This window comes from Spea bombifrons, chromosome 10 (assembly GCF_027358695.1).
Source record: "Spea bombifrons isolate aSpeBom1 chromosome 10, aSpeBom1.2.pri, whole genome shotgun sequence".
Lineage (NCBI taxonomy): Eukaryota > Metazoa > Chordata > Amphibia > Anura > Pelobatidae > Spea > Spea bombifrons.
The window spans coordinates 3,499,299-3,526,866 of NC_071096.1; the positions used below are offsets into that span (position 1 = coordinate 3,499,299).

The 27,568-nt window shown below is 44.6% G+C and overlaps 1 protein-coding gene across 4 annotated transcripts; it reads left to right on the plus strand.

The window, feature by feature from the left end:
• Positions 1 to 3,386: 3,386 nt before the first annotated feature.
• TP53I11 (tumor protein p53 inducible protein 11) lies at positions 3,387 to 26,975 on the plus strand. 4 transcript variants are annotated; one of them, XM_053448555.1, is made up of 8 exons: positions 11,548 to 11,740; positions 18,081 to 18,150; positions 18,698 to 18,853; positions 20,484 to 20,542; positions 21,491 to 21,539; positions 23,358 to 23,454; positions 24,398 to 24,499; positions 25,512 to 26,975. In XM_053448555.1, the coding sequence occupies exons 3-8, from the start codon at positions 18,725 to 18,727 to the stop codon at positions 25,643 to 25,645; spliced, it is 570 nt and encodes a 189-aa protein (XP_053304530.1). In that variant the 5' UTR covers positions 11,548 to 11,740; positions 18,081 to 18,150; positions 18,698 to 18,724; the 3' UTR covers positions 25,646 to 26,975. The 4 variants fall into 4 exon arrangements, with proteins under 4 accessions (XP_053304532.1, XP_053304531.1, XP_053304530.1 ...); XM_053448557.1 differs by lacking the exons at positions 11,548 to 11,740; positions 18,081 to 18,150 and adding an exon at positions 3,387 to 3,510; XM_053448556.1 differs by lacking the exons at positions 11,548 to 11,740; positions 18,081 to 18,150 and adding an exon at positions 3,415 to 3,529.
• The last annotated feature ends 593 nt before the right edge of the window (positions 26,976 to 27,568 follow it).

Consider the following 27,568-nt stretch of genomic DNA (forward strand, 5'->3'; position numbering starts at 1 on the left):
CAAAAAAAGCCGCACTTTTGGAGAAGAGATCTGCATGAGAGTCTAATCCAAACAAATAAATCATTATCCCCGGGGAGGACTAAATCAATCACACGCAGGAATGTATATTTAGCAAAGCTGACTTCTGGTTTTCATCTCTCTGCCGTCAGCACACGGCTCTGAATTATTTTATTTGGTTAGGCTGAGATCGGTGGCATTTGGTGGCAAAAACCTAAAAACGAAATCCCTCCCCAGATCTCCATTAATCTTCCACCTAAAGGAGGCTGCAGCTCAATAGTGAATGAATTAGGACAATAACGAATGAGGTATTTAAAAATGGAGGCGCTCTTAGCCAGCAAATACATTGATTTCCGATAAATATTTATTGATCGTTCTATTCTGTAATCGGAAAATTAACAAAACTCATTAATTGTCGGGAAAGCGATAAATCCAACATTAACGGTCTGCTAGGTAAATGTTATCCTCGGCGCTGAATGATTTTATGAATTCTAATTAAAATTCCAAATCCATTTTTCCTCTTTTTCTTCCAGAAATATAAATGATGAATGTTAAATATTAGAACCTTGCATGCAAAATTCATGCCCAATATATGAGGATCTAACGTTTTAATCTTTTAAAACGCTATTATTTATAACGCAGAGGAACAGGAATGTTAGTGATTTCTAACCAAACGGGACATGATGAAACTATATATATATATATATATACTGTATATACGCTAGAGTTTGGGGTCACTTAGAAATGTTCTTGTTTTTAAAAGATAAGCACATTCTGTCCATTAAAAAAACATGAAATGGATGATAAACGCAGCGCTGACGGGGTTAATGTTGTAAATGGCTATTGTAGCTGGAAAGGCTGATTTTTTATGGAATCTCTTCATAGGCACACAGGCCCTTTATCACTCCCATCACTCCTGTGTTCCAATGGCCCTTTATCACTCCCATCACTCCTGTGTTCCAGTGGCCCTTTATCACTCCCATCACTCCTGTGCTCCAATGTACCTTAAAAGGCTAGTTGATGGTTACAAAACCCTTTTTGTAATTATGTTACAGATAGTGACCCCAGACTTATATATACGGTATATATATATATATAGTAGCAGATATATCTTATCCTTGACAGCATTCGTGGATATATGTGGATTTACAAGTAAAAAAAAACAGGCTGGGGGCCATAGCAGTCAAATAAGATGAACCCAGGGGCCCCTGGGCCATAATTCAGTGCTCTCTGTAGTATAGGAAGAAGCAAAGAAGCTGAGACTGGATATCCCTTGCTTAATTGAGTATATAAGTTACAATCTGACACACAGAAACCGTTAAAGAACCAAACACTCTTAGTTATTTAGTTATGTGTTTTATCACCAAAAATACAATTGCCCCAGAAATCTAAAATCTACCTCCAGATCGGCCCCATCCGGCCCGTTTCTCCTGCTGTAAAGAGTCCAACCTTTGTATTGGCCTCTACCACTTCTACTGGGCGGCCGTTCCACTTATGCACCACCCTCTCAGTACAGTAAAAACAAATTAGTAACATAAAACACAAAGTAGGACATATTCTGTAAGGTTATGGTTTGAATTATTTCTCTTCGTAACACAAGGAGCTTTCTGGGGCTGGTCTGATGTTTTTGCCCAGGAGAGAGATAGACGCCTCGCGGAACATTTAACACCGATTAGCTGGAAATTAGCCGTTCAGACCCCCGTTACCGTGACGCTGCAAGGGCTGACAATAGGATGTGAAGGTACCTACAGGGAAAGGCAGCCTCTGGGGAGAGGTAAAAAATCTTCTAAAACATATAAAAAAAATAAATTCAGCGTCCTTACGATATCCATGAAATACATCCGGCTGTAAAGTGCCGTTTCTTTCTGTTTTCATAGAAACATAGAATCTGGCGGCAGATCGGCCCCATTCGACCCCCGTCTAGTCTGTTCCTTTTCCCCCTCATACATGCTGAAATTCCCTTGACGGAATCAGCATGTACCACTTCTGCTTGGAGCCTGTTCCATGAATCTACCACCTTCTTAGTATTAAAGTATAAGAGTAAAGGGTGTGTATGGAGGTGGGTGCAAGAATATGCCATTCCTCCCCTGATACCCCTCTCTCTCCTCCCCTGAGCCTTTCTTTCCTCCCATGATGCCCCTCTCTCCTCCCCTGAGCCTTTCTTTCCTCCCCTGAGCCTTTCTTTCCTCCCCTGATGCCCCTCACCCTGAGTCTCTCATTCCTCCCTTGATGCACCTCTATCCTCCCTGGGCCTCTCTTTCCTCCCCTGATGCCTCTCCTCCCCTGAGTCTCTCATTCTCTCACCTCCCTTGATTCACCTCTCTCCTCCCCTGAGTCTCTCATTCTCTCACCTCCCTTGATGCATCTCTCTCCTCCCCTGAGTCTCTCATTCTCTCACCTACCTTGATACACCTCTCTCCTCTCCTGGGTCTCTCATTCTCTCACCTCCCCTGAGCTCCTTTTCCACCCTTGTTGCCACTCTCTCCTCCACTGATGCCCCTCTCTCCACCCCTAGGCCCCTTTTCCCTCCCCTGATACCCCTCTCTCCTATGCGCTCAGGATATTTGCTGAATATGAGTGTATCACAGGCCCAAGTACAGTCTGAATAATTTGTAAACAAAGAAAAATGTGTTTGTAAATAAAGCTGCGCAAATCAAAACCACCATTCTTCTAAATTAATCACCCAGATACACAAACAGCCAGGGATTGGGCACAAAGTAACATAAAAAGTCTGGGTAAAGCCCCACCCCTTGTACCACCTCTAACCACACCCCCAAAGCAAAAAATGTCCAATTTCAAATTTGGTCCGGGAAGCACCGGCTGCGCAGAATGAAAAAAATTAACTCGAATATTCCTTTACGGGCTATAATAATTTGTTTTTAATTATTACTAATTGAAACAAAAAGGCACACTTTGAGAGCTTGTGTTTATACATAGCATTTCCCCTTTAACATCACAGTCAGAAAATGTATATTTGGGAAAAAAACGATATAAAATCATGCCAAAAATATAAACACTTTTCATTTAAAAAATGTTTTTATAGTTATTTTGTATTTTATATTATTTTATTTGTATTTTGTTTTAAGAAATAGACTAAACTATGCAAAGTTACTGCAAATTAATACTACTTAAAAAAACGCCCCCTCCAACCCTTTATTACTGGAACATGCCTCGCTAGGTAATTAAGACTACAACTCCCAGCATCCTCATGAAATCTGATCCACCAATGCGCCTCCAGCCGATATAGTTTCATGTGCACTCGCAGTGAGGTAGTTTGTGTCATTAAACAGGCCGGGGTTATTCCCAGCTGCCCCTCACAGCGTGTTATTTGCCCTCTTGTTGGGGGGGGGGCGAGCGCACTGTCACCCTGACCCCCCCTGTGCAGAGCTTGGTGGGAGGATCCAGGAGGTGCGCGCAGGGCGGTGCATTACGGTAATGAGCGGGGAGATGCGCGGTATGGGAGTCATTACGGTGGTGGTGTGCGCTATGTGACAGCGCACGGAGCCGGGGCCGGTGAGTGTGAGCGTGGCCGGTGAGTGGGCGCCGTGGGGTCCCGCTGCCTTCACTCCTGTGAGTAGCGTGGGTGGCCAGGGGGCCAGAGGGTTTGTTTTTTGTTTAACCTTTTTGAGTCTTAGTGTTTAACGCCATGCTTTCCATGCCTCTGGCGCTCCGGGGGTTAACCTGGGTATTGTGAGGTGCTACCTTTGCTCTGTGGGGGTTTGGGGGTTCTGGGGGGCTGCTGTCTCCATTCGTGACATGCATGCAGGTTTTGGGGGGTTGTTTCCTGCACCCTTTGATTTGGGGGGGGGGGCTGCTGTTGCACTCAATGCATGCAGGTTTTGGGGGTAGCTTCCTAGACCCTCTTGCTCCAGGTTTTGGGGGTCCTGAGTCTTATACCATTTGCTTGCAGGTCTGGGTGCTGCTGTTGCCCCCCAGACATAAAGATTTTAGGGTCTATAGCTTTGGAGTGCTGTTGCTGCCTTTTTTGCCTGTGTGTTTCTTGGGGGGTATTCACCCCAAAGTGGTGAAGCTTAGTGGGCAGCTTGCACCCCCCATTGCCCTGCTGCCCCTCGGTGTGTTTTGAGGGCTCTCCTGTAGTTTCATGCAGCTGTATAATGAGGGGTACAGACTGACCCCCAAATACTGAATCATTTCCTGTGTAGATTTGGGGTACATACCCCCATTGTTTAGCTTGTAGAACTCCTCATATGGTAAATCTGGGGGTTCTCTGCCTCCAGTCCATACGTTTGATTTGTTAATTCTGTATATGGGTTAGTGATACCCCCATCTTTAAAGTTTTGGGGGGCTCTGACTCTATTCTCTGAAGATATGGGGTGGTGGTGCTCGATATCCTCATACATCGGAGGCTCCCTGAGCTCCTCCTGTCTCTTTACCTGAATAAAGAGACCTCCATGGGCTGATCCGTAACATTTTCTTATTCTGCTTGACTGTTGGTGCAAATAACGGCTTCCCCCCTTCTAGCCGCTTGCCACGGGGTGCGCCCCACGGATCGTACCCACGGCTGGACGGTCTGCCCCCCCCCTGCAGAGTTACATGAAGCCGAGTCTTTCTCTTATCTCCTTAGCTGCTGTCTGTTGGTACCAGATAGCTGCCTCCTTATCCCGAGTCTCACCCCCAAGAGACGCCTCTTTAAAATGTCTCATATTCTGTACTTTTCTCGTTGGCTCCAAGTTCTAAAATGATCTCTTTTTCTCTAAAAGTATAGATTTTTGGTGCTTTGTTAGTGTTGGCCCTGGGGGGGTTACTATGTTGGTTGGGTTATCCTGTTTGAGGCGGAAAAAAGACATCACAGCGAGACTTGTTTGTAAATCTCGTTACAATGTTACGCGGCCTGTAAATAGTGCGGGGTCTGGGGCTGAAATGGTTAAACCTATAATTCTAGGAGCAAATAAAAGAGCTTTTTTTTTTTTTTTTTTGCATGGGTGGCAGTGAAGATGTTGACCCCATTGGTTACAACTACACAAGCAAAATTTTGGGGTCACTTAAAACGTGAAGCGGATCAGAACTCCAGAGCAGACGGTGTTAATGTTGTAAATGACTATTGTAAGTGGAAACAGCTGATTTCTAATGGAATCTCTGCATAGGTGTACAGAGGCCCTTTATCACTCCCATCACTCCTGTGTTCCAATGGCCCTTTATCACTCCCATCACTCCTGTGTTCCAATGGCCCTTTATCACTGCCATCACTCCTGTGTTCCAATGGCCCTTTATCACTCCCATCACTCCTGTGTTCCAATGGCCCTTTATCACTCCCATCACTCCTGTGTTCAAATGGCCCTTTATCACTCCCATCACTCCTGGGTTCCAATGGCCCTTTATCACTCCCATCACTCCTGTGTTCCAATGGCCCTTTATCACTCCCATCACTCCTGTGTCCGAAAGGCCCTTTATCACTCCCATCACTCCTGTGTTCCAATGGCCCTTTATCACTCCCATCACTCCTGTGTTCCAATGGCCCTTTATCACTCCCATCACTCCTGTGTTCCAATGGCCCTTTATCACTCCCATCACTCCTGTGTTCCAATGGCCCTTTATCACTCCCATCACTCCTGTGTTCCAATGGCCCTTTATCACTCCCATCACTCCTGGGTTCCAATGGCCCTTTATCACTCCCATCACTCCTGGGTTCCAATGGCCCTTTATCACTCCCATCACTCCTGTGTTCCAATGGCCCTTTATCACTCCCATCACTCCTGTGTTCCAATGGCACGTTCTGTTCGCTGATCAAAGCTTAAAAGGCGAATTGACGGTTAAAAAACCCTTTTTGCAATTATGTTACAGCCAGAAATGTCCTTGTTTTCCATGAAAACAGCTCAGTGACCCCAAACCTTTGAATGGTACGGTATATGCCCAAAAGGCTCATTTGGACTCCATTGCTCGCCTTGGGCGGACCCCCTATAGCATTCGCATTGGATCGACCCCTGTAATTATATGAAACATTTAGAAGAATGCGATCAGCCTTGGTGGTGCCCATTGTCTTGTTGTTGTTATTATTTATTGTTTTATATAGCACCATCATATTCCGCAGCGCTGTACAATGGATTGCTTCTTATTTTTAAATATGTTTTTTTGTGTTTTTGATTTCTGATCCTATTACTGTTCTGCCTGCGGTGTCGCCAGCGTCTTGCCCGGGCAGGCACGAAATATCTGTGCGTGCGATCGCACCCCTTCTTCATAAACAAATAAAATTTGTCCCCTTATATAATGTCCTTGTGTGTTTTGGAAACGGCCATCTGCTCCACGCCAGCATTTGCCTGCCTGAAAACTTTTAACCCCTTCAGTGCCTGATGATGTAAGTTATCCCCCCTATTACTTTACACTGGCTCCGTGGCTCTGACGAGTGATAAAGAATGTTTCCTGCGTGCGGTTTCTTCTCCGAACGACTGCGATTCGTTGTAAACCTACCCCCGGTGCGTGATGTGAAAGGGTTAACGGAAATCCACACGCGGAAATAATAATCGTTTAAAAAGAAATCCACCAGCGGTGGTTTATTATGTTTGTTCTACGTGGGCCGCTGTTGCACGTTATGTAACAAAGTGTCACAATTTTAGAATTTATACTTTTTCAAATTCTGCACAACCCCCTCCCCCACCCTAGCACCTGTGAGATACACACCCCCTGCAGGCAGCCAATCCCCTTTTGCAATGTGAACACTCCCCCTCTGGGGTAATAAATTAAAAAAAAAAATAAAGGGTGCAGGGCAGCTCATTGGATTTTAGGTAAGTTCAATATATACAGAATTCTGCTCTAAGAAAGGGTTAATATTAGGGAGGGGTGTCTGGCCTTCCCTTTTCTAAAATGTTTTTGTTTATTTTTTTTACTTTTTTTTTCTTCTTCAACGCCGTATAGCTGCAAAAACCTTTTTTTTATTTTTTTTATATTAATTTCTTGGTGCATTTAATTAAAAAAAAAAAAAAAAAAACACTTTAAATAAATCCCCTGCTGTATAGCTGCAAAAAACCTTTTTTTATAATTTTGTTTTTTTAGATTTGATTATTTTTTGATGCATTTGCTTAATTCATTGTTTTTTTTCTTCTTGCGTCTGTCGGTGGGAATTCTGAGACGTGGAGCATAGATTTATTTTAAGCGGGTTTTGCGATTCTTCTGCATTAAAACACAGCTGAGAGTTGCCAGGCAGTCATTATTATGGATCAGCTTCTGCGTACAGTTATGACACACACACAAAAAAAAATAATAAAAAACCCGCTCCGAGCGAGTAAAAAGCAGGATTCTGCAGACTGACGTTGGCGAAGTATGTAAGCGGCAAGCGTCGGCTGTGATTTGTGCGTAACCGGTATGTACATCGCTCATCGAATGCGCCCGCCGAGGTCTGTATGCGGAACGAATGATCTGATAGTGTAACTAATAACTTAGATAATCGGCTCCTTTTATAGGATGATTTTCTTCCTCTTTTTCTTGGGTTGTCTCGAGCCGGGGGTCTCTTTTTTAGCTCGAATTTTAATATTTTCAGCTTTTGTGGCAATAAAGCTTTAATGTTTCGAAGGACGTGGATATGACTTGATAATTTATAAGGGGTTTGTGTATAAAGAGCGATTTGTGTTGGAATGTACATGTTTTTTTGCTATTTTGCACCAGAATTGGCCCTCTCCTGCCAGATGTAACCAGCAGACTGGTATATATTTTTTTTATTACTGGAGGTAAATTTATCTCCGGTAGTAGTCTTGATACCGATACTAGGGATACTGTCCATCCCTGCCAATGCCGGGAGGTTTCTTTCGCTTTGCATGATGGGTCATACCTGAGAACTTTCTGAATGAACTGACCCAGACTCTTTAAATATTAACCCTTTAACAGCCGTTGTGAAGATTCCGTGTAGGGACTCGCCAAATGGCTCTAATGCCAAGGAAACCTTGACTTGTCATTATTTAAAGATACACTTAAGTGACTCACCTGCATTCAAGCAGGGATATCAATCCTAACATATTAGGGGCAAAAGCACTATTTGGGAGTCTTGTGTATATAATCACGGGGGGTGGGTAGGAAGGGGGCAACTCCAGACTGTGTGACCCTGATATTCTGCCCCTTTACCCCGAGATTGGGGCAAAAACCCTGAGACTCAGGACAAACCATGACAGTTCCCAGGTATGGCCGTCCTGTTCCTTCAGTGTCTTTCTATATGATGAGAAATGGCAGATGTTGCAGCATTTCCATAGTGACGACTTTGGACTTTGATGTTTTCGGAAGAAAACCAGAATGACGACTTTTTACCTTCCGCAGATTAACGTCTTTAAAGGGACAGCGACGCTTAAATCAAAGGCTGCATCGTCTTTTAAAAGGGACCTCTCTGTTTATAATGCAACTTTCTACTCTCGCTCTCTGATGATGTCATAGTTGTGATGCGCAAACGCAATCAGCGCTCCAGGGGCCGGCGTTTGCCCTCCGTGCACTTGTGGGAGTGATAGGGGTTGTAATGTGGCTGCAGAATCTTCAGAAATATTTGGAATCATCCAGTTCCCAGAGTAAATAATTTGCATGCAAGTACCCTGTACAACCAGAGGGTGGGCAGACGCTGGCGTTCCATCTATTGGCTAAGCATGCTGGGTGTTGTAGTCTGTGGCCGCTGGAGTGCCAGAGGATCCCTGTGATTGCTCAGGTCTTTGTGAGGAGGCAATGAGTTATTTCTTCATACAAAAATATAATATACCCGCTGCCACGGTCTCGTGTCTACATCGGCAAAACCAAATGAATCGGGTGTCAAATGGCTGAGCGCCTTCTGTTCTTCTGACTCCTTTTGTGCTTGCAGCCGGAGAGCCGCACATCTGCATTTAGATGAACGCTCCTCAAAACCGATCTTCAGAGGATCCGGAAGATGCCGGACTGTCCGCTCTCGGCGACAGATGAGTCACTTATAATTCCCGAGCCCGAGATTGCTCTGTGTCTTAAACAGAGGTACCTCGGCTTTATCCGTTGACCTTTTGGGATTCGGCAATAATCTTGTTTTTATGCCTTCGATATCCTTCCCGGATTCCCCCCCCCATATGACGTTTTATCTGATGTTACCTGGAAACCTACAGAATAAACCTGTCTTGAAAAACATTAACTCTTTCAGGTCAGTAGCTGACCAAAGCTTGTAGGAATTAGAATCTTAGAATTTTCTAAAGAATCGCAGCAGGTGATAAAATATTCAAATAAGTAGAACCTCACGGTTACTTGATGAGACCTAAGAGTCCTTCAACTTCAACCTTTCCAAGATACCCCTAGTTGCGCTGATCCTGATGAAGGCAAAAGCCCCCATTTTAACACACGGCGGGGTTAAAAATCCCTCATGAGCAATAATGCTTTGGGTCAACAACCTTTAAATTACTCCTTATACCATTTATCGCCTAAAGCAATTGTTTATTATTGTTATTTAATTTATTATTATTTTTACTTATGTAGCTCCAACAACTTCCACAGCGATTCTCAGAGGGTCTGACAAAACCAAGACTAAGACGAACTGATACATTAGCCGGGCTTGCAAGTTTACAATCCACGCTACTCTTAAATACATCCTTTGTAAGAAGCCGTCACTTTATAGGGGGTAACGTTTTACCGATACGTTATGCTAGGCGATTGGCCAGGCAGCCATAGTGGGAATCCCTAGGAACCAGCACTGGGCACGATCAGCTAAGTCTAACTTTTTATATATAAGTTTTCGATGTATATCTCCAATGGACCTTGCCATCCACTTATGGTCTTCTAGACCAATCACACACCTTGCTTCAACCCTCTGGAATCTCGCGGACCTCCTACAGACCAAGATATATTGGCTGACCCATCACAGGATCCCGAGTGTGCTGTTAATTTGTGGCACGTTGCCAACAGTCGTCGTAAATGAATGCGCCTCCTTTGTAGAATTGAATGGAGCGGTGAAAGGGGTACTTTTGTCTATTAGATACTTGTGATGACAGCCGTCCATGACACAAAAGGGTAAAATGAAGCCCACCGACTCCAAGCGGCTCGTAGTGTTAAAAGCAGACGTGATGATTTAAAGGATGTTGTTAATTGTCGCGGTGAGGAACGCGGTGAGGATTGTTCACACTCTCTTCCTGGAAGTGTGGTTTGTTTTTGTCGCATCGCTCGGTGTGTCTGTGTGCGGATATGCTATAGGAAGGATGGGCAGGGTGGCTTGCAGCTGGGTGATGACCGCAGGTAACCTCCGGGGAGATAAGAAGAGAAGAACCTGGGGAGAAAAAAAACATAGAAAATGTTAACTTTTTGACAAAAGATATAAAGGCCTCAATTCTAAGTGTTAACCGCATGTTTTCATTGCTTTTGTAAAAAGAACTCTGTGAAAAGAACATCGTGTAATCGTTCCTTAGTAAGAATCTAAACATATCCTTCTGTGACATGGGGCGCAGAGATACAATGTATCTGGAGATGGCTGAGAACGTTTGAGCCCCAGCTGAAGCATGGAGAATAGGTTTTTGGAGCTGAAGGGTGGGATATAAAGAGCGAGGAGGACATCTTCACTTTCACAAGGAGATGTTAACAAATATGAAAGAAAGATAAAGAAAGAAGGTCACCTGTGGCAGGCTCGGTGGTGGGGCGTATGACTCCCGTGATATGTCAAAGTCCGGTATTTGGTGAGCCAGACATGGGCTTCTTGCTACAGAAGAACCACCCTGGGGGCATCTTCTGTGAAATGGAATAATCTGCTGTTTTTGTGTGAGGCTCATGAAAGGGAGAGTCCCATGGAAAAGAATCCTTTTTCTCCTTGAATAAAACCCCCAGCGCTGTATACAGTGATGTAACCTCGCCCTGGCCCTGTCTACAGTGCTATACCCTCGCCCTGGCCCTGTCTACAGTGCTATACCCTCGCCCCGGCGCTGTCTACAGTGCTATACCCTCGCCCCGGCGCTGTCTACAGTGCTATACCCTCGCCCCGGCGCTGTCTACAGTGCAATACCCTCGCCCCGGCGCTGTCTACAGTGCTATACCCTCGCCCCGGCGCTGTATACGAACATATACCCTCGCCCCAGTGCTGTATACAGTAATGTTGGTCAGAATTGACAAAAACCTGGTTTTATCCTATTTTGTTCCAATAAACTCCCTTTATCTTCAGACCTGGAGGCGCCGTGGCTGTCAGTCATGTGATATTAGAAGGGCTAAAATTGATTAAGTTAGGTTTTTTTTTTTTTTTCAACCTAAATTGCTGTTGCTATGGAGATCCCCTCTTAAAGATACTGTTCCGTCTGCTACTTTTATCACTTTTGTACCTAAATGTAGAATGCGAAAAGTTAATTCCTAGTAATGCTGAATGCCCAAACCCTTCGGAATTTCTCCGGGGCGCATCTAATTGTCACGTGCTTGATTTTCAGTCGCTGATAGGCTGCTGCCATAAAAACTGTAAAGTCTTGTAAAGTTTACGATAATAAATATACGAGGATAGAGTGAAACGACGGATCTGACAGCGTACTCGAGTCTGTGATTACGTTTCCGTCTAAGCGCCCTGCGGTTACGGTGTTGCGTTCTCCGGGGTGGGGTGGTAGAAGGGAATGTTTTCGGGGAGGGTGTGCGTCCTTTCTGTGGTTCTGCATCAGCAGAGGGAGGAGCGGGAGGTCTGTTCTGTGTCCCAAAACAAGACGCTCTCTCTTAGCAGAGGAAATCCTGCCACATCGGGCCGGCCCGGGCGGACAGACGCTTCCCTTCTGAGGGTCCCGGGGCTTGTTTATTCGGTGTCTGATGTCTGGCCCCCCGGAGACAGTTTAATATGCCTTGCGTGAGTATTTTACGCGTTTGTATACGTTTATTTTTTATGTCGGGCTCGAGAAATCTTACAGATCGCGCAGAAAGGAGTCGGAGTTTTGGAATTTGTCTCCTCGCCCCGTGCCTGGAAATGCTGAATTGGGAATTTTGTTTGTTTCGGGATTCTGCTTCCTTCCTTCGGCCTCGCCCCATACCCTCGCCCCACAGAAGATCTGACTTTACGCACAAAACCTGCAAACCCCCAAAATATAAAGCCTGGGGATAGGGGGGCTATGTTGCGGTGACAGACGGGGGGATATTGCTGCCCACTACCATGAACTGCTTGATTGAGGAACGGCTTGGCTCCTTCATCGAGGTTCTAGGTATGGAATATTCAGTCTGGGCGTTCATCTCAAACGGGTCACTGGTGGTCTGCTGCCAACACGCGTGAGCCGGACCCTCAACTCGACTGACGACGCCACTTTTTAGTGAATAGACCTGAAAGATCCTGTTTCAGTGACTCGCTGGCGGTGGAAACCCTAATATTTTTACTAGCAATCCATACTCGACATTCTGAATGAAGTCACCTGTATTCAAGCAGGGATTTCAGCTGTGATATAGCACAGAGAAAAGCACCAGTTGTCATACTGTGTGATATTGAGTATCTTCCAATCCCACCATGAGATTGGGGTAAAAAACCTTAAGATTTGGGGCTTCCTTGTTATATACACAAATCGCATATAAAGCCCCCGTGGAACCCTTTGCTGTGGCTTTTCATCCCTGTTTGGTGACGTAACGTGTTATCAGACAAGAAACGACTGTAATTTATTTAACGCAGACACCAAAATTATTGGAGATTTAAGTCAATTAGGGAAGACAGGAACGTGACGTTTCCGCTTGATAGCGCGGCGTGGGATTAGTCAGATCTGCATCGTTTCTGAATATTATCTCTGTATCCGAGAACCCTGCGATCTAAAAAAAACAACAGACTTAGAATCACCGCTTTCTCTAAAAAATGATGGTTTTGTTTGATCGTTGGTCCCATGCATGTTTAATACCCCACTGTATTACCCTCTACCACTTCTGCTGGGCGACTGTTCCACTAATCTACCACCCTCTCGGTAAAGTAAAACTTCCGTACATTATATCTATATTCGTGGTGCGTGCGCGTCGTTTTGTATTCGGCACCGCTTGTTCTTATAATGGAATTCCGCTTTAATAACACGCAGGCTCTGGCGGAGCTGTGAAAATCACTATTATCTTTATGTCAATCATCGTAGAAACGCCAATCAATGCGTTAATTAATTTTTCTTCGAGGTGTCAGAGCCGGCAGGCATGCTGTCCCCTAATGCTGTTCATTAAACCAGGCTTGTCACGTTTTATTTTAAGATGAGTATTTTAATTAACGATTTCCTGCTAAAAGTAGAGGATCAGAAGTTTAGATGTAGGGAAGTTCGACTTCACTGAGAGGGTGGTACATAAGAGGAACAGTCTCCCAGGAGAAGTGGTAGAGGGTAATACAGTGAGGGTATTTAACAATGCATGGGATAGACATACGGCTCCTGAATCTAAGACGAGACCAACGACTGATTACGGTTCTTTACAGCAGAAGAAATGGGCAGACTAGATGGGGGCCGAATGGGGCCGGCAGGTTCTGATGTCCGGTTGGGTTGGGAATGTGAAAGACGATGTGACAGAATTTATTAGGGTTCTACAATGTAAAGGATTTGGTACCGGAAACCAGACAGACGCTGTTCGTTCTTGTATCGTTAATACTCTCCACCAGCTGCACAAATTAAATGGAACAATGGCGCTACCGATCGGCGGAGCCGGGATTATGCGAATGAATGATTTTTGCGTGATGGAGAATGGTGCGGATGCTGATTACACGGTGTGAACGAGGAAGCCGGCTACGGACATGCGTCCACAAAGGTGCCGCTTATTGCAGTCCGCCTCGCTTTCCTCAATTTATCTCTATCCGTCTTCTTTTAATATTTACTCTCCGCTCGTCCGCCTATAAGATCCAATCCGTCCTCTTTAACCCTTTATTTCCCTTGTGTCTGTTAGTCATATTTTCCCAGACACTTTTGTGCCCAGCAGGCCTGGGTATAGCGGGGAGGCTCCTCCTATAGAGAATCTATTTAATGTGGGTCCTGAAAGAGTTAAAATTCCTTAGTGGGCCGAAGATAGCCCCCATCTGATACCTTAACTTTCCCCACCCGTTAACCATTGAATGTCTGAGGGGGGGGTTGGCTTTGTAGCCCTCCCTCTATTTAGTCTATTTCCAGCTTTTTTATTTATTTTTATACGTTTTTTATCCTTTTTCTCTTCCGCCTGCCGGCTTCCTCGTTCCTTTTCCTTGACGCTGGACCCCCCACCTGTTCGCTGTCATCCAGATGGTGACTTGGCAGAGACCTCGGCGTCTCGGGCTCTGTGAATGTTTGTGTGAAAGTTTGTGCCCTTCGTGGAGCTGCTTGTCGAGGTCATTCGGCTGCGTCGCGGTTACGCTGTTTCTTGTTAACGTTCTATTGTGCTCCGGGATTCTGATCATTTTCTTATAATTTGCCCGTTTCTCTTTTTTACATTTATTTTTTATTTTTTTTATTTTTTTTTAGCCAGATGGTTTTATCTTTCGGATAAAAGAACATCGCGTGCCCAATTTCTGTAAAATATCATCTTTTTTTGGAAATTTGAAAGTGACAGTTTGTGAAAATCCAGAACGTTTTTGTACGGAACTTTTTAAAGATCTCGCGTTCCCGCCACGCAGGATCCGTGATCTTTTCGCCTTTATTGGCACATCTAGATAGGTGTTGATATTTTCACCTCTTTCCCTTGGATGCAGAGGGTTAAAACTAATTAAACCCTGCTTATATTTGATGCAAAAATGCCTAAAGTGGGTTCAGTTTGGAAACCACTGGTAAGAGGGACCTTCATGGAATTTATACGACTCCTTGTCCTGCAGGGGTCATTTACTCTGGGGGGGCCTCCCCCCCCATGGAGTCTTTAACTTTCACCCCACTTGTGGACCTTTAACATCCATCTCTTTTCTAGATCTCAAAAACAGACCGCTGAGGCTCTTTGGAGATTTTTATATATTTATTTTATTTATTTATTTGTTAAAGCTCTCCAGGAGTGGGGGAGGGGTTGGCAAAAATAAAAAAGCAATTAACGTCTTAATTAAGTGGTGGCTATTTTTAGCTCCTGTAAAATTGGTCTCGTGGAGGCTTTTGGCATGTGACAAATTTTTGTTAGGCTGACCGACTTAACCGCTTGTGGAATCGACGACAAATCCAAAAATCAGGGGTAGGGGGTTGTTTATTTTCCTTTGGTGCCCCAAGACCAGCCCTGTCTGGGGAGATATGGGTTCTAGTGACGCTGAGCTCCGGAACCCGAGGGGCTCGTTCTAGACTGCATATGGCTCGTCTATGGCATTGGACGCTCAAAGGTTACTTTTTCTCAGGTGTTCACGGCTCCCGCGTGTTTGCTGAACTCTTATGGTGCCCAAATCCATCCATGTTCCCGCACTTTGTCCTTTGGTTGCTGTTCTACGCAGATAAAGCCGCGCAATACATTGTATCGAGTCTCCAAGACAAGTCTGACTCTCATCTTCTGAGCCAAAAGCCGTCTCCGTACCGTGCGGCGGAACGAAGATATCGATCGGTCGCCGCCGGGAACAGACCCGAGGTATCCGTGTAGATCAGAGCCGTCCGTTCCATTCCGTATTCTTCAGGAATAAAAGAACCCGACTCCTCCTTGAGTAAGAATTTTCTAACCGTCCTGAGGTCACCGCCGGTTCCTGCAACTCCTAAAAACAGCAGGTTATATGATTAAAACACGGGAATGTTCGCTATGTGTGTGTTATTTGCCCAAAATAATAAGATTACGCAAGCTGTGCGGCCCTCTGGGAATATCTGATAATATCCAACGAAAAAGACTTTTTTATAATTAAATTACCCCACTCCCCTGTTCATAGGGCAATGTTACTGAATTTCTTTGCATCCCCATAGTGCGTACAAGAGCCCTTTCTGATAGATGGTTGGAACAGCCTCCCAGCAGAAGTGGTAGAGGGTAATACAGTGAGGGGATTAAACCTGCATGGGATAGGCATACGGCTCCTGAATCTAAGGCGAGACCAACGACTGATTAAGGTTTGAGTCTTTACATCAGGAGAAACGGGCGACTAGACGGGGGCCGGATGGGGCCGATCTGCCGGCAGGTTCTATGGTTCTTTTAAACTGATGATTGGGGACGGGATCTGTTTAATCTCTGGGTGTTGGATGCACCCTTGAAAGGAAAGCGCTCTCCGTGGCCGCATGCGATGGAATCGCCAGATGATAGGAAGACGTTATTTATCACAGTTTTTGACGGGTTTATTAAACAGGCAGCTCCGAAAATCGCTTTGTGCTTCCGAGAGGCTCGGGCTGCCAGCGCGGCTGGGCACAGACACCGTGCCATCTGCTGGCATCTTAAAAGGGGGGGGGCTGCCTAATTATTGTATTTACTGTGAATTTAATCTTTCCGAGCCTGCAATGGGCGAAAGCCGCGGGAGCCTCGTTAGTCACCCATTGTCCGTCCCGGGCACAAGCAGCACACGTGTTCTGGGGCATTGTTTCTTTTAATACACGAGCGCTTATTAAAGCTCGCGAATCGATACATTTCTGTATATGAGTTCCCTTGATATAGAGAACATATACACCAGTATATGAGCATGCGCGATAGAGAATGTTTTTGTGCTGTTACTATGTATCCATATATAATATATTTTTTATATATATATATATATCTTCTCTGCTCTATGATGTGTAATGCCTGCATAAGAACACATTGCGCTGCCCGTAGCGAGGGGTAAGATAATGCCATAGACCCTGTTAAGAGTCCTTTAATTCTTCGGTGAGTAAGGGCTGCTCCCGAGTTCATTCCAGAAAGAAAGCCTTTGCGATGCGACTCCCTTCGGACCGCGTGCCGGAGGCTTTCCCTTTTCGCCATGTATATTTTATCGCGGTGCCGTTTCAGATTAGGACTTGCGAGAGACCCTCCGTAAAAACCTTCCGCGGCGTCTCGCAAAACAGACACTGAAAGCCTGATCCACCGTCCTCCATTTCTTGTTGAAGAATGTGTGATCTGTGATCCATCAACGACTTCTGTACAGAGGAATGGAAATATATAATCCTATCGGAGTGTGTGAGAGTGCGTGTGTGTGTCAGCGTGAGCATGTGTGTGTGTCAGCGTGAGCGTTTGTGTGTTACATTCAATTTATTTATAAAGCACTGGCAGAATCCGCAGCGCTGAATGAGGCTGTTCATTCATCCGCATTTAAAGGGACCTTATGGGAAGAGTAATGCAGACCGATGATTTGGACCCGATATTATATTAAACAGGCTTATAACAATTGAATTCACTAGAATATGCCTTAAATGGGACATGGGACAGGTGGCTATATGCATGCGTACCCCAAAGAAAATAGAAAACCACCGGCATTTAAAAATAATCCAGAAACTGTATCCTGATTTACATAAAAAAAAAATAAATAAAAAAAAATTAACAATAATATTAAAATTAAGAGCAAAGCGGTCTCTCTAAATGGGAAAAACACCAAGATATCCGTTTTTTTTAATCTTTTTATGAGTCTTCGTCGGGACGGACCGTACAGAAAACGCGATTAATAAAAGTGGATCATCTATTAAGCTTTTGTCTTAAAGATAAACACAGAAAATGTAGGGAAAAAATGCATTCGGTGTTTTGAATATTTCGCTTGTTTTGTAACAAAAATGTAATATTATTGAACTGTAAATATTTTGTCTCCCCGGTGAGTTGTTTATAAACATATAAGTGTAATCGCCGTTCTTCGTGGAAGGGAAAGTTACTTCCCATAAAGGGAATACGAGGAGGAATCTCACATTAATAATAAAAAAAAAATCCATTGATGGACTTTCTCGGGGGGGGGGGGGGCGGACTCGAGTCAGGCATAAGGGAGGCTTTTGTGGGATATACGGTTAATTCATGTGAAAGCCTCCTAACATCTGTGCTGGCAGCTAAACTGTTTACAATAGACAAAGCGGCAGCCTAGATATGTAAAAATATTGGGGGGGTGGGGCGGAAAAACAGGACGGAATAAGGGATTTTATTCTGTAGCGTCTGCGGGGCCACTGAGAGGCGAACGGGTCGCTTCCCGTATATTCTGGAAGCGAAATTCAGATATTTGGGTACCAGGCAGCGACTTCTCCTAAATATACTTTTATTGCTGAGGCTTTTGGGGATGAATCTCCCCCTTTGTTCTTCCAGGGAGGGTCCGCGTTTATAAAGAGACAGCCTCGCCAGAAATAATGCATAGAAAAGTACTTTATGAAAAGTAATAATTTTATTATTACTTTTAGGGAGAAGCTGCAGCCTTCTTCTTAAGTGGTCCAACGATTCTCAACACTGATTGGCTGCCAGTCAGTGTTGGTAAAGCGCCTCCAATGAAATCGATGGGATCTTCGCTTTGTGCGCATGCGCGTTGGGAGTCTCGTGCTCCGAGCCAGCGCTGAAGAAGACTCGTAGGAAGTGAATCTCCTGCGTGGCAAATAGCTGGGAAGAGGGTAAAATGCATATAGGGCAGGGGCGTCCAACGTGCGGCCCTCCAGCTGCTGCAGGACTACATCTCCCATACTCCTCAGCCAGCCCTTAGCTGAAAGAGCATTATGGGAGATGTAGTCCTGCAGCAGCTGGAGGGCCGCACGTTGGATGAATGTCTGCAGAACCCCCCCCCCCCCCCTCCATGCATTTACAAGGGGATATTATATGCATTAAGGTGTAGTATAGGATGGCTGGAGCGTCCCTTTGACATAATCGGCAGTATCTCTGTATCCTTAACTGAATTCTATGTAAAAGCTCTACCGAAATCCATAAAGTGGGACCGAAGTGTTTTATATCAGGGCCGTCGCCTGCGGACGCCGTTATATCGCTTCTCATCCCGGCGCCCCTCTAATGTTTCCTGGGTTTCTCGTTGCAGGTTGAAGGGACACTCGGAGCCACCGTCATGGCCACCAAATCGCCTCCCCCGCTGATGAAAAAGCACAGCCAGACGGACCTGGTGAGCCGCCTGAAGACGCGCAAGATCCTGGGTGTCGGTGGGGAGGATGATGATGGAGAAGTTCACAGATCGAAGGTGAATACGTCGGCTTTCATATATTTTTTCCTGGGCTGACCTAACTAGGAGGCGCCGGTGATCAGATCCGTACCAATCCGGGCTGCCGGGTAACATTCCATGTTCTGGGGCCGTTTAAATATTAGCCTGCTGTCTGCGCTCGTGGGGCATCCGCGTTTATGTTCTTTATTCACGTCAGCAGTAACGGCGTTCGCGCCATACGCAGCGGCGGTGTACAAACTGCCAGCTTTCTAGCTAAACCTCTCCGTCCCTGTGGATGTATGAAAGGAGCTGCTGTGTGATTTCAGATCTTACACAAGGACATCTCTTATCCCTAGAATAGAATCGGCCCCCATTCGGCCCCTGTCTAGTCTGCCCATTTCCCCTGCTGTAAAGACTCAAACCTTAACCAGTCGTTGGTCTCGTCTTAGATTCAGGAGCCATATGTCTATCCCATGCATGTTTAATCCCCTCACTGTATTACCCTCTACCACTTCTGCTGGGCGACTGTTCCTGTTATCCAACATGTAGCGAGTTATGGAGTCATTTTAAAATCTATTCTTGCTACTCGGCCGGCAGCCTCTCCTCTCCCTCTTCCATTTTTTTAAGTACGATAATTAGCGGTTGCTCAGTATATCCCCGGCTCATTCTCCGTCTTTATCATTCGCTTTTTATTTCGTTTCCTTTCATTCTCTCGCATTTTGCCCCGCCGCTCCCCTCCCGGTCTGTTCCTTCAGCGCTCTCCACGGGAGGATTTTCTGCTCTAATGCGGATCTCCAGTTAAGTTTCTCTATAATCTTCTTCTCTGCCGCCTTCTTCTTCTTCTTGTCTCGGAGGCCGTCTGCTGTAATCAAATCACTGGCATTTTATTTAACCCCTTAATGAGTGAAGATTGCGACTCCAAGCCCGCGTTACATGAGAATAGCAATGAGGTTCATTAAAAGCTACAGACTGGAATTACTGTCCATAGACATCAGATATACGTTTCTTTCATTCAACCCCCACCCCCCAGGGGCCGTAGCATTTTAACCCTTTCTTTTTTACTGAGACATTCCTTGTCAGTAACACTGTATCCATTTCTCATTTCGGAATTCCACTGAATGTAATTATTTTTCCAATAATACGTTGCATAAGAAAAACAGCACATTGTGTAACAGACGCGCGAGGAAACATGCTTTTTATCAGTGTTCTCTGGCCATTAAGACATACATAAAGGGAATTAACAACGTACAGGAGGGAAGAAGAAGGAGAAATGTTGTAACAAGAGGCTATAATCTAACACTAGAGAGTCAGAGGCTGAGATAGAATGGAAGGAAGTTTTACTTTACTGGAAGTGGGGTAGAGAAGTGGAACCGCCTCCCAGCAGAACTGGTAGAGGATAATACAGTGAGGGTATTAAACATGCATGGGGTAGACATACGGCTCCTGAATCTAAGACGAGACCAACGACTGATTAAGGTTTGAGTCGTTACAGCAGGAGAAACGGGCGACTAGACGGGGGCCGAATGGGGCCGATCCGCTGGCAGATACTATGTTTCAACTTGAGCCAAGCTCCCAATCGGATCAGTCTGAGGTCTGTCCTTTAATTTTGTTTTCTGGTATTTTTGTGAAGAATTCTAATCCTCTTCCGCAATTTATGGATGCTTTTCAGATCAGTCAAGTTCTAGGAAACGAAATAAAGTTTGCGGTGCGGGAGCCTCTCGGTCTCAGGTACGTCCTGACGCGGAACCCCCCCCCCTCCCCTGATGCCCCTCTTTCTTTTCTAGGCGCTCAGAATGTTTGCTGGGTATGAGGGGATCGCAGGGTTCGACAGCCCTAAAAGCCCCGATAATGAGTATAGAAACAGCAGGAAAAGGGCTTTATAAACTAAACAGTGTTGCACCTCTAACCACTCCATAAACGAGTTGCCCCTTCTGTGCCGTTTGGAATGTCGGAGGATTATCTTCCAAGCCCCGATGGGTTATTTAGAGAGCGAGAAGTAATTCTGTGAACAGCCCCATACATAATGCATGGTGCAGCCTCGGCGTGTCCGCGCCCCGGGGCGATGTGACGGAGCACGGCAGCCAGTGAAGTGCTGCTTAATCCGTTACTTTAATGATGTCGGCAGAGTTGCCGTGAAGTCCGACGGCCGCTGCTCGCTCCGCTCCAGTTGTAATAATTTATTTCGGCTACGTTATCAGATCGTTGGGTGATCGCGCTTTTTTTTACAAATCCGACCCGTTATCTCACAGCGATCACCCCCCCTCCGAGTATCTGACCCGCGTTACGATGACCACGATCAGGGGCGCTTAGCTACAAGCTCAATACTGCCACCACCTGGCCGTGGATCAGAATACATGACTAGACAGTTCAGGCTTTATTGGGGTATCTTTGGGGTATTAACATCCCCGCTGGTAACATTTTCATACATAAAGAAATTCCATGCAAAGGGATGAAATGTCCGGAACATTCCATTGGTCTCCGTGGGGGATTCCTTTACGTTGGAACACAATGATTCTGTGTTGTTCAAAGCCGTAGAGTGCAGCACGGTTTAAGTTGACTTTACTGTAGCGTTAAACCTACTGAGGATGATGGGAATTGGTGTCCTGGTTTATAGAGAGATATATATCTATGTTCCTAGTCAGTTCTCTTTGAGTGATCACCTCTCCTGTTCTGCAGGGTATGGCAGTTCCTCTCGGCCCTCATGTTCACGGGAATCGCAGTCATGGTAAGTAGGCGCCATCGTCCAAACAAACGCACCTTTTAATATTTATACAAAGTAGCCGAGAGCCTGCGGATTTATTCAGAATTTCTTTCAGCTGCTGTCCCACTGGTTTGCTTTGTATTCTTGTTTCCTTATTATTCCTTCCCATAGGTACGTCTCTTCCCCTCCGGTGTCTGCAACCCTTTTTGTACATTTCAGAGAGGGTTTTGGGGACCGGGGCCATCTGTGGCTCATTCATTCACCGTAAAAGCCATGATTTAAACCTTGCAGCGATATTTGCAATGTGCGCTGAATGTAATATAGTTTTTTTTTTTTGTTTTTTTTTCTTTTTATCCCTTCCGCTCTCTAAGTGGAAAATCGGATGAGTGTCTCTGCAGACAATGCGACGTACTTGCGCGATTTCTCTCCTAGAGGGTTGTATTGTGTGTCGCCCCGTAGATCGCATTACTAGGGAAATGGCTTTTCTTTTGCGTACTGATTCTTCACGGGGATCTCGGATCAGAAAGCATTAAGCGGGCGCTGCAAGCCTTTGTACGGATCCATTCATGGGTTAACCCCAGGGGCTGTAAATCTTCGGGGGCCCCTAAGCAAAATGATTAGGAGGGGGGCATCTTAGATATGCGAGTGAAGGGGCTGGGGGATAATTAAGAAACCTAAAAGATACATTATTACCATATAACGTCTTACACCCCACCTGCAAATGGCCAAAGCTTATGATTTATTTTCATTTATTCTTTAGCCCAGTGTTACCTCAAAGGTGAAAAAACTTTATAAAATATTTTATTTTCATGCAGTATATTCTTGCATGTTTAAAAACATACTTTTAAAAAAAATAAAAATATAAAATAAATTTAAAAATATAATATTTATATAATTTTAATAAAGATTTCGCATAGTGAGGTTTAAAACCTTTGTGAGTGAAAAACGTCTACTTTCGTAAAGATTTATACATTTTATATGGGTTTGAAACACTGAGCAAAACCAATATTCGAAATATATTTTGGAAACGGTTTCCTCGGGGCTAAGAACAATGTTTTACCCCAAAAATAGATAATATAGTAACATATAAAAGAAGTGACGTTGGCGATATTGACTTGATTCCTCCTATTTACAAAAATAAATTAATAAACTGTAACGAATATCTGTAACTTGTAGCGAGCGTTGTCTGGCTACGCTCCAAGATTCACAAATATTGGATATCAAAAATCCTATAAATTTAAAAAGATTGTTACTTTTTGAAAGGCAACTTATGCTGTTTTTTTTTTAAATTATTTTTTATTATTAAATAAAAATATGCGTTTTTCTGATTATTTTACAAGAATGGGTAACCTACTGGCACGTTAGTAACTTGGATGTTGTGTTTTATTCTTTACCTCTGATGAAACACGTTTTGGGGTCTTTTTTTTTGATCCCAAACCTGGCGGGGAAGTTTAATGCTTATCCCTCTTGCGTTGACAATAAAATGATGTTCCCTTAATGTAGTATTTCCTCAGCCCTGCCAGCAGGGGGCGCTGCTGTAACAAATCTGAGCGCTGTTCTTCTATGAAGTCCTGGTAATGAGGTTGTGTGAGCGGGAACGTTCTATTCCGCGCTGCATTGATTTTTGTGTGCTGTCGCGCTGTGAGATCGCTCGCGTGGCGGACTCCAAATTGGCACAGCCTGGCTTTTATAGCCAGAGATAATCCGAAGCCGTCGGGCTATGCGGAAGAAGCCACCTTAGCGAAGCCTTCCGGTATCGCCGCGCCGTCGCCGGCTATTGTTCTGCTTCGTTTCTTAGAACGTTCTGAAATGTTCCCGTTTATTTGTTTCTGTGTCCCGCAGGCTCTGGCGTTCCCCGAGCAGCTTTACGAAGCGGTTTTTGACGGCAGAGCAGTCAGCAGTAAAACGTCTACGCGGCTGTACGGCGGAGCCCTGTTCAGTAAGTCTCCCTGACTCAAAGCCGACCTGCAAATGGGCCAAAAACTATTCCAAACAATTGTTCAGTTCGTTTTTGACTCATTTGTTTTTGGACAACAAATTCTGTTTCCTGACCATTCGTTTCAGGCATTTTTAATTTGGGAAAATAAATTTGTTGCCCAGTGTCCTCATTCACTCACTCTTTTTCATTCACTCTCTCAATATGCTCTCTGAATGTCTCCCTACCTTCTCTGCCAATCACTTCTATTTCCGTGTCTTGTCCTCCTCTCTTCTATCTTCTCTTTTTCTCCCTTCTTTCTTTGTCTGCATCTCCAGGGACATTACCTCCCGACGAACTTCCGCCCAAACAGCGGAGCTTTCGGTGACGTCCTCTCCCTCCAATCAGGACGAATCTGAACACATAAATCTAATCCGGGAAGGGGGGCGCTTAATCCCAGATTTCAGAATTAACCCTGAATTTTAAACCATCATCAAAACAATAAATACACGTATGACACGATCCTTAACAAACAAACGTTTAGAACTTTGAAAGAATGAAGGAAGCTTTACTTTTATTAGCCCGCTATCTTGCGCTGATCCTGTGACCTCTGCATGTTCGCTCTGCATCTTAAGTACTACTTTGTGGTTTCTCGTTTGCCGATGTTTTTCAGATATGTAACTCCTTGTTACCCTGACGACTGACCTTGATTTGCTCCATTTTATTTTTATTTTATGCCCAGACCATACATTGAATGAGTTAACTCTCCATCTTCCTGAACCTTTTATGCCCTGTGTGTGAAACTAAAGTTACATTTCCTATTTTTCTTTTACTTGCTCCTGCTGTGTTAATTATATTATACTTCGTATTGGTGTTGTTAGAATTAACCCATTTTATTAAGGGAAAGCGACCCCTTGTGGTGATTCTGGGTATTAAAACCCCCAGCGTGTTTTTTTTTTTTTTGCAGGCATCTCTTTAATCCTTTGGAATTCCATGTACACGGTGGAGAAGGTCATCATCCGGTGGACTCTGCTCACCGAGGCCTGCTACTTCAGCATCCAGCTGATCGGTGAGTGAATAACCACTAATTGTGATTATTCCTCCTCTTTTGTTAAATTGCTTATTGGTTCAAGCATGGGGGGGTGAACTTCAGGACTGAAAACTGATCGGATAATGCTAGTTGTGCCACGGTCTGCCTCAGACCTTCATTTCCCAGAGGTTTTATAGTTCCTAATTTTTAATGAAATATTTAATGAAATATTTATTACATCTTTATTACATTTATCGCTGAATAAAAATCCCAAGCTATAGGTAGGTTTAATAAATGAATGAACCGATGGCGTCCGTTCCCCGTTTGATTCGGCATTAACTCGGTCTATGCATTTTTAAAGCTTTATGAGCACAGCCCTTATTCGGATTTTTGGGTGCCGTTTTATTATTTTTTATTATTATTACTTATTGCTTTATATAGCACCATCCTATTCCGTAGCGCTGTACAATGTGTACGCTGTTACAAGCCAGCCCAGATACCCAACGTCTCTGGGATTACCTAGATATACGTGAGTTGCGAGTATCTGGAGCTCACTTTAAAATAAATAACTGTCGGCTCCTGCAGATAACTTTCTAAACTGATCGCAGAAAGACTAGCGAATTATTCTACGACTGTCCAAGCTTTTGGTTCTGTAAATCCAAGTTGTTATACGATGCACTGATCGTAATGTCTTGTTTATCCGTGCTCCGTGAGCAATGGGATGTCTGGCTTTTTTATAAAAAAAATTTTTAGCCTAATAATCCAAACAAAAACTACACAACCTATTAATTATTACTTACAATAAGTGTTGGTTTTTGGGTCACCAGGGGAAGCTATTTCCTGTTGCACGCCCTCTTGAGCACTTTAATGTGCAACAAAAATTGTATCCCCCCCCTACGTTACTTGGGACAAAGGTTCGTGGAAATCTTCCATGTTGGCTCATGTTCCATTATGAAATAGTTTGATATGTATATGCCGTGTTCTTGCCATGTACCCTCTCGTGCCACCACCCCGTGACCCTGTTCTAATTGCTGTTTTTGTTCTCGTGCAGTGACCACGGTGACCGTGATAGAGAGCGACGTGTCTTCCATCACAGCCGCCGTGCTGGTCTGCGGTTGCCTCGTCTTCGTTGCCATCAGCGGGTATTTTTATTACCAAGTTGGCCGCCGGCCCAAGAAGCTCTGAACTGCGGCCCCTGGTGCGGTTTCATTTCTTCCAGACCACGGGCATCGCTCCACGCCGGGGCCGTGACGTTTTAAACACCCGCGCATGACGCCAAGAACTGCCTCCCCTTTGGTCCTCGGACCCATCCCTTTCGTACCCCTGGAGCCGCCGGAGCGGAGCTATGACCCCCCAATCCCCCCCCCGAAGCCGGACGGACTCTTCCCCGCGTGGGTTTCCGAAGCACACGGCATGCACAGCTCACAGTGTTTTAGATTTGCACCTGCATTTAACCTCTTAGTAGCCAAAATGGTTCGGCACACACCTGCCCAAGGTGTCTGAGTGCAACAAAGCATAATTATTTTTTCTAGTTCCTTATAACCCGTTTTTACCCCAATTTACAGCAACATTCAAGGTGATTACCCGACGCGTTTTGTGTTCCTTCCATCCTCGCTGTAAATGAAGGCCGCTCCTGCTTACCCTCGCTTCGTGATCCCCGCTGTAATCTCATATTACTATTTATTGTAGTATTCTCTATTTGAAAACAAACAAAAAGAGAAGCCCTGTTAACCCTTTGACTGCCAAAGCTGTGCCTTGTTGTACCGACCCCACTCCCCCCCCCCACCAGGCACGGTGTTGCGCCTCGAGTAGGTTTCATCTCGGTAACGGATGTGCGCAGCCTCGTTAAAATCACTGCCTTATAATTTGCTAAATACTTTAAATGTAGTCGTTTCAACGGGGGGGGGGCTAAAAAACACAAACAAAAAACTGCCATTTACTATTAATATTAAAAGCCTCGTTTTGCACGGTACCAGCTCTGCCCGCGGCACGGTGTATACTTTGTATATTTTCGGTAGATTTTGTATTGCTTGGGATTTTATATTTTATCCCTTGTACCTTTTAACCATTTCTGTGCCAGAAGAAAAATTTCATGTGGTTTATTACTAATGGGGGGGTGCTTGTCGATTTGACGTACAGCACAAAACCTGCAAACATTTGTTGGTAAAACCGGGTATGCGGGGGCGCAGTGGGTTAAACACAGGGGTTGTTAAGTGGCTTTAACGATATCACAATAAATGATCAGATTCCCTGAAGTTCCATTGTGTCAAAAAATGTCCTGCCGGGGCTCACAAAGTGTCAGAAGCCACCAAACTTTTACCACTTTTTGTTGCCCCAAACTAAATCCATTTAGATCAAGGTTACCGTAATATATATATATATCACACACAGAAGGGAACGCGGACAGGTGACTTCTCCCTCCTTAATATTCATTGTGAAGTTGTTGTATTTTTTCTGTGTTGAGAAAACTTAATACCTCAGTAACTTCCATAATAAAATCTGCATTTAGTAGACATTAGCAGCTTCCAAACATCTGCCGCTCGTTAGAATGTTGGTTTTCATGTTATATAGAAATTATGCATTGTTTATATATAATATATATATATAATAATGTATATTTAATGGAATGTGAAACGGGGCACTAGGTGGGTGATGCAGCAAATTGTCTTTTAGCACAGAGAAAAATACCAGTCAGTTTCGCAGGGGTTAATGCAACTTTCACAATTTAATATAAACATTTACAGTTACAAAATAAACATTTTTCAGCATATTTTACACATTTCCCGCCTCGTTCACCCTTTCCCTGCTGGAGCTCGGCTCCGCAGTCCTATAATGATTGGGGACGGCCGGAGGTTAACCCTTTCTGCCTCTCTGCCTGCGACATATACGTTTATTAGCAAGCGTTCCAGGCCATTAAGCGAGTCGGTAGGATCCCTACTGCTAAATTACAACGTGAAAAAAAAAATCAACGGCACAGTCCTATTCACATTTATTCACAGGTAGAAAGGTCAAAAGAAGGGGTTTAAATTTACTGGCAGACCACCGGAAATCTAGTGCCTCAAACCAGCGTTTATAACGATACAGAAAGGAGAATGGATCCGGATCGGT

Excerpts from the sequence above, each read along its gene's own strand:
- TP53I11 (XM_053448554.1), top strand. Across the intron at positions 20,543-21,490 it reads CGGGAGCCTCTCGGTCTCAG|GGTATGGCAGTTCCTCTCGG; the intron begins GTACGTCCTGAC and ends CCTGTTCTGCAG. Across the intron at positions 21,540-23,357 it reads TCACGGGAATCGCAGTCATG|GCTCTGGCGTTCCCCGAGCA; the intron begins GTAAGTAGGCGC and ends TGTGTCCCGCAG.